The sequence below is a fragment of the Melopsittacus undulatus genome, chromosome 4, assembly GCF_012275295.1.
Source record: "Melopsittacus undulatus isolate bMelUnd1 chromosome 4, bMelUnd1.mat.Z, whole genome shotgun sequence".
NCBI lineage: Eukaryota > Metazoa > Chordata > Aves > Psittaciformes > Psittaculidae > Melopsittacus > Melopsittacus undulatus.
This window is the reverse complement of record NC_047530.1, coordinates 54,812,799-54,825,753: the sequence shown is the minus strand read 5'-3', so window position 1 is coordinate 54,825,753 and position 12,955 is coordinate 54,812,799. Positions and strand designations below refer to the sequence as shown.

Below are 12,955 nucleotides of genomic sequence, written 5' to 3'. Positions count from 1 at the left end.
ATTTAAACCTGTTTAAATTTTGTATTAAATTTCACTTGCCGTTCTGTAATACCTTTCAGGTTCATCTGCTGGTTTGTTTTCCTGTATCTCTGCACCATGTATTTTGTGAAGTTTGTTGAAAACCCGAACAAACATTTTAGCCTCATATGACATTGCCAAATTCTGCTGAGTTCTTTTCAGTCTAGATTGAAAATACATACTGAGCATTCCTGGAGCCAAGTCACATGCAGAGATACACTAGTTACCGCAACAATTTAATTACATTATTTAATTACGTTTAATGCAAATGATGAAAGCCCATTTTTACAGAGAAGAGTAATTTTACTTCTGTGAAAATGGTGAATATCCATTGGGGAGCAATTTTTCCTTTTGCAGCACTGAGGAAGGCAGAGATTTGAATGAGTGCCAGATATGCTTTCATTAATATTACCATACTTCATTGCAGCTGTGGCTTGGTTTTTTTAAGGCTTGAAATTAAAAATGTTTTCAATTACATATTCTCAGAGTAATTTTCATAGCAACTTTCAATTTAGAGATTTAGATTAACCATGTGTAAAAATTACTTTCTTACTTTCCTTCTTTGACATTTGCCAGCACATTTAGATGTAATGGTTGTGTTGTGTGTTGAACAGACTTCTGATGATAAGTCATAGCTCTGGATGGTTAATTTTGATGTGTCATTCTGTTCCTTTACCACAAACGATGAGAGGTTTTTGAGAAGTATCAAGCTGTCAGATATATAAGATGACATCAATTAACTATCCATTTAAAACTCCATATATTTGCATGTTCATCAAAACAGTGCCTTGCCATCCCTGTTTTCCACTGACCTTGAAATGAGAAGGTATTTGTTTATTTTTTGAAGACAGCAAAGAATGTTCTGTGCACAAGACTATTAATACTGAGGGATCAGGCAGCACTCCAAGTATCGTGTGGGCAAAACACTTAACTTCCAATAAATATATATTCTGAAATTTCCCTTTCAGCTGCAGTCTCTTCACCTTCATCCTTTAAAGCATCTTTTTCATTTATCAGCAATCCTTACTGTGCTAGCACATTTCCCAACCCAGCAGCAACGATCAGAGAGCAATGAGTAGCAAGAGGTTTAGAGGTCTTTTTGTGCTTCTTGGTGCTGAAAGGTTTGAGATAAGATCCACTTACACTGTATTTACTTTCAGTTACTCCTTCAGCATTGGCTGTTATTTTCTGTCCTTGACAATCTCAGTATCTGGGAGGAGCAGGGGCCAGGAGATGAGGGTGACCCCAGCATGGGTGATGCCCTCAAAGATCAACCCACCTGCTTCAGACACAGCATGCAGAACTGGCCACTGCGAGCAGGATTCTCAGCAGATACACAGCAAGGGATGAATCTGGGGCTCTGCACAGTGCTTCCAGGTTGGAAAGGAGATGGGGCTGCAGTGTACATACGAGGAGTCCACCATGCAGATGAGCTACTTAGAGTGTAGCACCAAGGTCCTCCCAAGAGACATACCTGGGACACAGCACACCTGCATCATGAGCTGAAATAGAGCCTGTGGCCCATGGGCAGGGTGAGGGTGGAAGCCCCCAGGGATGCTCATTGGGGCAATTAAAGCCTGCTTGTGCCCTCAGGGCCCCAGTACACTAAACAATTATGTAATTCCTTACTGTCTTTAATCTTCATGGCATAGGTTTTTCATGGATAATTTTAGCTCTCCTTATTAGTTGTCTGCTTCCCAAAGAGTCTAAATCATTGCTATTAACTCTCCATTTCACATAATTCCTTTTCTTTTCCCCCATCCCCAGGGTCAGACAGCAGTCATGTGGGGGTTGAGAAGAATCTTTTGTTTAATTCTCTCCTTTGTTCTTTCCGAGGAAATCTTCTTGCAGCAGTGAGCTTTTAATAATGACCTTAAGCAGCACCAGATTCTCATCTACACTTGTTTCTTTTTTCACAGCTCATTCCCATTCAGTTTTACTTGTGAGAATTTTCACCTTTGTAGAAGTAGCCTAGTCAACACATCAGTGTTAGATACACAAGCTGCAAGGAGACATAAGGTTATGGGCAATATAAGTTTTTAGGAATATGATTGTTACTAGCTGTAGGGGTGATGCCTTTGATTATAACCATTTTGAAGCAGAAATCAAATCTTTGCTTGTGATTGAATATTAACTAACATACCAGTGTCCTTGCCCGAATTCAGGCCCTTCCATTTTATTGTTTATAGAAAATTAATAAAAATACTATATTGCATTGTAAAATACACTGGGTTTGCCCATCTTTACAATATTTCTGATAGAATCAAGTATCATTTAGATGGATTGTAGACCAGATCAGAATCTAAGTTGATAAATAAAGTAATAATGAACAGCCCAAATCAGCAGCAAGATTCACTAAGGTCAGAACTTTACAAAGTAAAGTAGCAAGCTGTTCTTACAGTGAAGCACAAGAACATCTCAGTCAACTGTAAGAAAAGGACAATCAATTTGCATTGATTTGTTAAGGTACACTGAACTGTAATTTATGGGGTTTTGCATGTTATTTATTCTGGATTTCACTTTAACTGTTGAGAGAACATTGGTAAATAAAATGAACATTTGCCTTACTCAGTGGAGCCAATAGTTTTTCTCACATACCTCATCATCTGGTTCGTCTTCTTTCTACTTCAGGTGTTTTCCACAGAGACTGTACAAATTTTTAATGTCATTTAATTTCTTTTTCTTTTCTTTTTCCTTTTTTTTTGTTTGTGATTTTTCACTCATGTCATTCTTCAGATAATGTACTGATCAAATCTACTGTTTTTCAGCACATGGTGTTGGTATCACATATGTGATAGAGATTGGTAAGTTTTGATTCATAGAGATTCCTTTTCTGTTTCTTCCTCTGAGATCATCAGAGTGTGCAAGCACTCCTATCAAGACAAATGGTCATGCAAATGGAAACAGAAATCTGCATTTTCATTGAATGCTACTTTGAAACTGATGTCCTGTGTGAACTTCTCATCATGAAGGCCAGACAAAAAATATGCTTTTCATTTGCTCATATAAATGTGTGTGGATAACTGTCTTTCAATTTTTTTTTCCCAATTCTGTGTTATCTATCACAGATAATACAGAATTTGTCACTTCCTTACAAATTGCATCTTTGTGTTTGATTGTGCGCTGTAGTTTTATCCCTGTTCACTGTAACACGCAGTGTTGTCCAGCACAGAACTGCTTCATGGGAGAGGCTTCTTTTTTCCCACTTTTAGCAGACAGGCCATTGGTGATGCAGGGCAAAGACACGATACTGCCCTTTTCTGCTTAGATGTGAGTCCTTCAACACTCACCTTGTAATGGACTGTTTGTTTGTCCCTCTTTCCAGTTCAGATCTTGCATTAATATAGCACTATGTGCTGTTTTCTATCTTCCCAAAAGTATTTCTTTTTCCTAATCCTTTATTTAGGGTCAATACTGGATTTAATGAACATCAATGAATAACACTAAAATTAAAACCATGGCGTTGTATTTGCCAATTTTGTCAAAACTGTTTCTTACAATTTAGGAGTTGAAATGAGAATGAAACACCGTATCTGAGAGTTCATTGCTATTTGCTGTTAGGAATTTTGTCTCCCCACAGCATATGCTCCTCCATTTTTGTCTTGTCCAATTGCAAATTCTAGTACAAATGAATAATTCTAATAGAAAAAGAAAATACTGGAGGGGGTCAGGTGCTTAAGTGAAGATTTTAACCATTTGGGGTGGGGCACATGTATTTTCACATGTAGTCTTCTACCGTTTAAGGTAACTCTCATAAAGATTTTGAAGTAGTCTACATTTCTCTTTGTACTGAAATGAGTGCATTTTTGAGTGACAGTCTTTGAAATTTCATCCCTGTATAGCTGCATTTAAGGTTCTTTTTTTATCCCGTGTTACTGCCTGTCGTTGTTTTTAACTCTTTAACATCCAACTAAGGACGTAATTTGCTGTTGTATCAGCAAATATTACCTAGGGAGGCCTTCAGACTTTCTTGTGGGGAGCTGTTTTATGGGGCTGTCTGTGGAGAATGCAGGTTAGAGTTTGCCTCAAGGTTCCCATCCTGCTGAGAAGGGAAATTCTTGTCAGGCTGTTACTTACTGATCCAAAAATGTAGTAAAGGGCAGAGGGGAAGACATTTGATCCCCTGACAACATGCTTAGAGATAAACATTACCTCTATGAATTGCTTCATCTCTACAGAGATAGACTAGGAGTTCTGATTCAATGAGTTCAAAGCTCCGCATGCTAATGGCCAGCTGCTGAGTACAGAGGGTATCAGAAATGGTTGTTCTTACCACTCTCCAGGGCAGGAGAAAGCACTGGAAACAGAAAACAGAGTTTTTTACTTTGTTCCACATCTAAATCTGTTGGACCCACTAAGCAAGGAAGGTCTATAGAGCTCTCTCTGCAGGTTGGCAGGCTTCAGGAGACAGCCCATTGCCCACTCCTCTGCAGGGATCAAAGTATTGATTGGCCCTGTTGGCAGGAACTGTGCACTGTAAACTTCACTTCCTGCCTTGTTGCAGTGGGCAGCACTTACCCATGAGGAGGTTAGTGCTTATAGGCAGGTGAGACCAGTGCTTATCCAGTGCTTAAATGCATATATGCAGCCAAATGTCCAGGAATTCAGTGCTGTCATGAACTGAATTTGTACAGTCAGTAGCAAAAATACATAATTTCTTTGGTATCTGCAGTCACGAGAGAAAACATTTGTGAGTAGATGAGCCTTAGTTGAGATTTGCCAAATAATTAATAGCTAAGAATAAGATGGTTTTGTGGTGCAGATGGTATTTTGGGATTAGATTTGGATTTATCTTAGAGGTGGTGCTTTAAATGTAATTGTAAAGCTCAGAAAGGCATCCTTTAGGAACATTTAAATGTAATTGTAAAGCTCAGAAAAGCATCCTTTAGGAGCAGGAAATTCTGTGCCAATTCCTTTCATGAACCCAGCTGCAGCATCTGCACATTTATGGTTTAAATCTTATTTTTAAGCCTCTATCACTTAAAGTGAAAGTCCTGTTTACCAGAGACAGCAGTGATGGTGTATGCTCAGAATGGCTACTGGACTGATATCTTGTCCTCTGCCTTATAAAGCAATGAAAATGTTGCCTTCTCTGCATTTTGGAGCTCCATCATGTATGTACTTATAATCAGATATCTCTTGCTGAAAGTTATAAGACAAAAGTAATACAAAAAGCTTCAGGCTTTTAGTTGTTAGATCAAAGGATGCCTGACAAGATAGTGAAGATAAGTCTTTAGCTTTTCAATTAGCAGTGTCAGAATGCTTCATCCTTTGCTGATTAATCGTTGCTTTGGACCAAGTAAATGATGCTTCATCTGAGTGAATGAATATGGCCATATTTAAAATGATTTAGAGAACTGTCTGCTCATTTAATACAGGCAATTTGTACTGAATTTAATTATAATGTGGATTAGCATTTTCCAAACAAAAGAACCCCTGTTTTTTAAAGAGTGACTGAGCTACAAATACAAGATAGATTGCTGGGTTGGTAAGCCACACATTTAAAGACTGTGGAGCGGAGACTCTTCGATTCTCTGCTTAGCCCAAGGCTGCCATGTCCATGAAAACAGGACCCAGTGTACTGTCTTTAATGTGACATTTTCCCTAGCATCCTGTGCACTCACTCCTTTGGCTATGTCTTACTCCTGTACACTCAGCAAAGGGGTTGCAGTCTTGTGAGTAATGGATGATGAAGACATGTATGAGGAGTTGGGCAGTGACAAGCTGTTTCTTTGGGCTCTTAGTCACCCCTCTGCTAATTTAATGTGTATTTTCTCTAAATCTGGAACTCTTCTGCTGTGTAATGAGAAAAGGAGCGTGTGTTTATTGAGTGCCTCAGATGCTCATTGTGTTGTGAATGTAATGCTACTCATGACAGATTGCTATGCTGAAGAGGGTAGCTGTGGGTTTGTAAGCTACAGTCTCCACAGACAGAGATAAATCCATTTCATCTTACTCCTCTAAGAATTTCCTTGGTGTTTCTATTGCTATTCATGTGCAGGAAGGATTCCTGATGAGCAGGGAAATTGCCTCACAGACCAGAAGCCTAGGGAGAATTTCCCCCTTCAGAGAGAGATTACTGGCAGAACATGTCATTGAGCATCATTTGGCCTTTGGGGGATTTATTTAGTTTCTCAGGATATTGTAAAAGTAATTTTATGGGCAACCAGTTCTTTCTGGTAAGGTTCCTTACTGGACTGGTTTTATCCTTTTAAATAAAGCACTTTAGTTTTGAGATAAAGGGATGGTGGGAGGCCATCTCCATCTGAGATAAACCACAGCCACCGCGTGAAGCAACGGAGCTTAGTAACTGACAGCGACCAACAGCTGGCACCAACATCTCTTAGTGCCCACTTACAAGTTGTTTCCTTAGGGGGGTAAAGTTTGATGGTTATTTTATTGTATTTCACAAAGGTAGTTACGTTTATGTCTTTGTAAACTCAATATCATTTCACTTCAGGGCTTGGCCTGGCCAGAAGAAGGAGTTGTTGCTTTCACAGCTTCAAATATTGACCTCAAAGTGTGTCATGCTTTTAGAAAATGATAAAGCATCCTTTTACTTTGAAAACAATTGTCATTGCATGAATTACGCTGACATTCACAGTTTATGCCATGCATATTCTATTGAGACTTCTAAGGAATTAATTAGTTTTTGCATATGTTATGAAGTAGGAGGAGTTTGTATTTTTGGCTTGAGTGTAGTTTCACCATAAAATACATGGCCATTCTGCTCATCAGACTGTGATGCAAGCTGTATCTTGAAAATCACCTTCCAATGATTCCTTGTTTTCAGGGTTAAGATGTAGGTTTAAGCACAGGCATTACAAACTAGATACAGTTTTCCTGGCTTCATGCAGCCACAGCTGATGATCAGTCTGGCAGAGCTTTACTGTGAGGAAAAGTGCTTCCTACAATAGCTCAGCAGCACATTAATATTCTGATGTCACTTTTGGCCTGAAAGTTAGGAGCTAATAGATTATTGGAAGGAGGAAAAAAGCTAGGCAGTACATTCCAGCTAACCTAACCCTTTCAGGTCTACTGTAGCTTTGCAAATTATGGTTTATTTGACTCTCCTGTCTGCATGAATTGTCTGAAATACCAAACAAACTCTGCTGTGTCTGCTTATGCTTTTATACCTTCACGGAGTTCTCAATTCATTCTTTCATCTCTCTTTGTTTCTTTCTTCTCTCTCTGTTTTCTTTCTGGTGGGGTCCCCCGAATTTCTCAAGCAGTGCAGGAGGCCGAGCAGGAAGATGTAAAGGTGGTAGTGGATGCCCAAGCTCCGAAACCAGCTAAAAAAACCAAGGCCGCAGCTGCGAGCTGTCAGACTGGCGGCACCAGAAAGGAGAAAAAAGGGAAACACAAAGGTTAGCTGCATGCAGCTGAATGTCAGATGTGGAATTGACTGCAAAATACATCTGTCTCTTTTCTTTTAATTTCTTTGAGTTTTTGTAAAGAGCCTGAAAGTAATTTCTTAATAATTTTGTGAGATTGGAAAATGTGAGTGGTCTGGTCTTGATTTGGCACATGTAACCTGGAAGTGAAGGAGGGCTAAGGTTTGTAAACTGAGTCTTTCCAAAAGGAGAGCGTTCAAATGGCAGAGGAAGAAAAAAGTACCAATGGAAAAATAGCTGGTGTTTTCCTGCTGGGTTAAAGAAATGAGAGTCATCTTACATCAATGTGGTTTCTTTAGACTGTCTGCATGTAATGTAATTTGGCGAAAGAGCCTTAAATTGCAGTCAGTTCTCTCCAGTCTTACTGAGGCTTGAGCTGTACGAATTAGAGATGTAAGTAGGCATTTTGTAAATCAATTCAACAAAACAGCATTCTCAAAAGGGTTCTTCAGGTTGTTATTTCAGTGTTACTCTGTCTCACATGGTCGACATATGGGGGTGTTTGCATGGAAAAAGTTCTGTAATGATTTTGGGTGATACTAGGTAGACAAAAAATACACTACTGACAGTGACAAAGGGGTAGGTGGAAATGACATTGCCATTATTAGATTTACTATTTGAGCTACATAGTGATGGAAGAAGTAACATGATCTACTTTAGAGGTATTCAGATTTTGTGTATATGTGTGTGCACACTCACAAAGAGAAGTTTTTGTACCAGTTATTTGATATATTACCAAGTTTGATATATTACCAAGTTATTTGATGGTAAATGACAAATACCTTTCCAGTAATGTGCAATTCTTGGATAAATTCAGTGTAACACTATCCTGCCTGGACTGTACTGTATTTTTGTCTTGTGTATGTCCAACAGTCTCTTCATTACTGCTTAAATAAGAAAATAGTGTATATCCTTGACAAGTCTATTTAAAAGTAGCACTGACTAATAAAGGTAATTACTGAGGTCAGAGTATTGGGGCTTACCTACAGGGATTTTGCAGGACTTGAGCCTACCTTTTCCAAATCCTTCACACATGTTTTACATATTGCAGCTTGATTATTGAGATCTGAATCTACAGCATCACTATGTCTGTAGTCTCTCTGGCTAAAAAGAAAGCCCTGGGTTAGACAGGCTTTGGTCTGGCCCTGAGGCAAGGACTTTATCCAGATATTTGAAAAAGATGGTGTGTGTCAATACCTAGGCTTAAAATAAGTTAAAGTCAAAGGTAGAATTACCAGAATATAAAAATTGTTGGCAAAATAATTGAACAGAAACCTAATGTTTCTCAATTTAATACAAAAAGTAATGCCACTGCAGCACAGTGATGCAGATGCCAAATTTTACTTTGAAGTGCATCTTGCTGAAAAGTAAAAATCCTTTTACTAGTTGAAAGGTAAACCTGTCATAGGCTGTAACTGAGCATTGTGCAGGGTAGGACTTAAATCATGGTTACTACATGACCTTGAGGCTCTGTTTAATCTCATAGTGCCTGCTTTGCCTTCATGGGGTGTCTGTGTCTGTGCTGTGTGCAGAACTTCAGAGCTGTGCTGGTCAGTGTGTGATTTCCAGGGCCATTCTGCAGATGCCAGTCACACACATGCTGGGGCTGCCGGGGATCAATAGCTGTCTTCAAACTTACTGCTAGATGTAGGCAGGTTAAATCAGACCCTGAGCACTGTGTGCTTACTGTGAAGGAGTTGCACGGTTTTCTATTACCTCTCAGCAGGTAACACCAAGTATTTGTCTTTTATGCCAATAATATTTGTATTAATTTTCTGAAAAATTCCCTAAACAGGCAAATGTTGACATATTTTAATATAAGCAAGTTGTGTCAGTAAAAGTAACACAGCTTAATGTAGACCAAGAGCTTTTGCATGCTGATACTGCTCTGTGTGGTGGAAACTAATATTCTTAGCTATAAAAACCTCTGCTTTTGCTGCAATTCTTATTGCTTATCCCTCTGTAGTCTTCTCTTGCCTTCAGCATTTGCCCCTCAATGGCATCTTGTGTATGTTTCCATGGAGTGGAGGTGTTATTCATCAACTATACTAAAGGAAATTTTGAGTACCTCCTCTCCTGAAGGTTATGTTGATGACTAGTAACAAATCTCAAGCAACAAGCATCCCTGTCAGTTGAAGTGTGTTCAGAGCATACATGTAGCATCTTCTCATCCAACTCATCTACTTTTTTTTTGCACAGTGGTATTGAACTGTTCATTCATGTATAATTTCACCCTTGGAATCATACAAAGTTTACCTTTGATAGTGTTGTAAAACTGTAGTGTTTGCAGGGGGTTATAACTGGATTTCTGTTCTTACATCCCTACTGAAGCTGCAAAATATTTTGGTTTTGGTTGAAAAAGTAAAACCAAATGTAACTTTAAAATTCCTGAGGGGTTTTACTGGTCAATCCACTGCAGACATAGATAGTTCATGTTATTTAGGAATGAAGAAAATGGAAGTGATAAGCAGAACCCTGTAGTAGAACTTGTGTCATTTTTTCACTACTGTTAAGAGTGTGAATCTTAAAAAATAAAATAAAAATAATTAAAAAAAGAATGGATTTGCTGAGGAATTCAGAGCTAAACAATGAAAATGGATGAAGAGTAAATTGGTTTATGCCATTTTGTGGCACAAGAGAGTTTGTTGGAGAAAGTTAATTGGTAATTAGATGAAATCTTGAAAGTTTTAGGCTCTGCTTTTGTCACCACTCCGACTACTCTGATTGTAACCTTTGTCCTGTAAACAAGCAGGATAAATGCACTTAATGTGCTAAAATAACATTCTAAAGGTTTCTGCTAGAATTTAACTACAGTGAACATTACCTTTCCAAGCACAGCCAATCTCTTTGTGACTTAAGAAAAAAGAACCTATAGACCAGATCCTGTGAATAATAAGCTAATTCAGACAGGAAATTATTGACTTACACATGAATAGCTCTTGAAGATGTAGTGTAATGATTGTACTCTGGTCTTAGATGTGTAATGCATTTTTAAGTGGCTCGGAGAACAATGAAACTATGATCAGAACAATGTGCTAAAGACAAACGTGAAGGAAACATTGAGTTTAATGAGGTTACGCTGACATTAGGCAAGAAGAGCAATGTGGCTAATTGCTCATGTAGAGCTGATTGTGCCTCTCAACTTAGGGGTCAGTGCATTTTGTAATTCTGTGCTGGGTAGTATGGTACTTAGCTTTCTTTCCCCCTATATCTGTGATTATTACTGGTATTTTATTATTAATGGAGGTATCCAGTATACACTCTGCCTGTTTTCAAAAAGAAACATCACTTTGGTGAGACAGAACCTGCAAATGCAGTAAATTTAGGACATTTTATAGTAGCTTAGCTCACTAAGCTGGTATTTCTGAAAGGTTTGGTCTCCCAGTTTATTGTTTGACATAGTATTCAGTATTGGAAAAAAACCCAAGCAAAATATAATGAATTAATATGAATATGGTTGTCTTTCCAATGGAAATAGTGGATTAAATCCCGGTTTGGTTTGGTTTGTGATGCTATAAGGGTGACTAAGGCCATTACTGAACAGGATTGTTGGATAGTTCAACATTAAAATGATGCAAACAGATGAAAACAGTTGTGGCAGGAACCTCTGAAAAGTATTTACACTGCATAGTATTACATGTGCAAAACCACAGCATCTTTAGGTATCAAATACCTTGATGATTCTTTAAAAACTGAGATTCATGAAAGTATTACAGGTGCATAGTGGTGTGGGGTTTTTGTTTGGTTGTTTTTTCTCCCCAGTATATGTTTGTGAAGAAATTAATAAATATCCTGGATAAAGTGGGGTTTTTCTACCTATGTGCAATGAATGGAGCAAAACCAAATCAGGAAGATAAAATGGAACCTTTAAAAAGACCCAGAAAATCTGCAAACCAGGAGAAAAATCAAAGGCAAAGCTGTTAAGAAAATTCAGGAATCATTCTGTGAAAAGCTGTTGTTTTGGGGTTTCCTTCCTAGCAGTCTTGCACTTACAGCATGTAAATACATTCTACAAAACCCCTGCTTTGAACTGCACTGGTTCACTCAATGCCATTATGATTTTTGTCATTGAAATCTAAAACCCTGATGAGTTTAAAATGTTCAAATAAATGATACCTTCCCAGCAATTTGTTTTTACACTGTACATTAAATGTATATATAGTATGTTGGGTATTCCCTGCTGTCTTTATGAGAGCCAGAAAGCAAGCGAGCTGCTTTGACATACAGCAGTTTTTCTGCCAGGATGGCTATTTCATGTTTTGATTTCTTTTGCTGCTTCTGTGTTTCTGTTCTTTCTTTCACGCTTGTCTGTCTGTTTTGATTTGTGCCTCCTGTTCCATTTTTATATGTAACAAGCAACTACATTAGCTCTGGCTGCCTAAGAAAGCAGGACCATTTGTTGGATACTTATCATTTCTCACTGTAGCACTTCCTTTCTGACAGGGGGAGAGAAGTTCATGTAGAGTAGATGTATTTTGGCTTCAGTTCCCTGCGCATTAAAGAGAAAGGGCAGGAGGAACAATAAAAGAGTTTCCAGCAAGAAAAGTCCAGTTATCTCTATATCTGACAACCCTTTCAGGCTGTGCTTTAGCAACACATGGACTTGGTGGTGAAAAAGTCCTTTTAGCCTCCTGAGGGTAGAGATTTATGAAATCCGAGTTCCTGCCAGGGTTTTTTAGATTTCATCACAGTGAATGTAGAGCTTGGTGCTCAAGCACTTGCTTTTTAGTGACCTGGTGTTATCGATAGTCCTTCTTTTGATGGAAGTTTGGGCTCAATCTCCTCCAGAGATCCTTTCCTAAAAAGCTTTCTATTTGCCCCCCTGTCCCTATAAACAAATCCCTCTGTGATTTTGCAGTTGCTTGAACCCATATCAGTAAGTGAGCAGCTCATATGAGAAAGGGCATATACTGGGAAACGGCTTGCAAAATATTGACGGCTACAGTGTACTTAAGGTTATTCAGTCCTAAAATAGACTAAAAAAAGAGCTTTTCCCACCCTTTAAACATTCTTGTTTTTCAGTAAATTCTTTCTCTCACCCAGCAGTGATGGAGTTCTAAATTTCTAGAACATGAAGTTTCATGATACTTCATTCTGATCATTTTCTTGGAGCTTCCTAAGTAATCATTCTGAGAAAGAACCTTTTCCACTTACTGATTTGTGCAATGCTATTTTCTCATACCACTGTTCTGGAATTAAATGCTAACAGACTCAGCTCAATGCTGGTCTCAGCATTGAGCGTTATTTACATGGGTATGGCTTCTGTGTCAGACTAGTGGCTCATCTAACCTGATATCTGGTGTGCCTGCATTTGCTGTCAGCTTGTTTGTAGGGGAGGGACATACTTACTGTAGAACCCTTATTGTATGTAACTGAGGTCAGAAAATGTGGCTTGAGATTTTCTTTGGTTCCAGAGACCTCCCACCTGACCTCAGTCAACTCTTCACATCTGATCTGCAAAGGGTTCAAGCATATCCTTAAACCTTTGTGAGCAATGTGCCTGACTTCACACGTTGAATGTGTCCTAAGTGTTTTATAGAAAG

The 12,955-nt window shown here is 38.5% G+C and overlaps 1 protein-coding gene across 1 annotated transcript in view; it reads left to right on the top strand.

Annotated features, from left to right (window-relative positions):
- TUB (TUB bipartite transcription factor) overlaps positions 1-12,955 on the top strand; it is a 78,682-nt gene that overhangs the window by 34,976 nt on the left and 30,751 nt on the right. Inside the window, 1 exon segment of the mRNA XM_031052738.2 lies at positions 7,251-7,385. Within this exon segment, the coding sequence (XP_030908598.2) occupies positions 7,251-7,385 (135 nt within the window).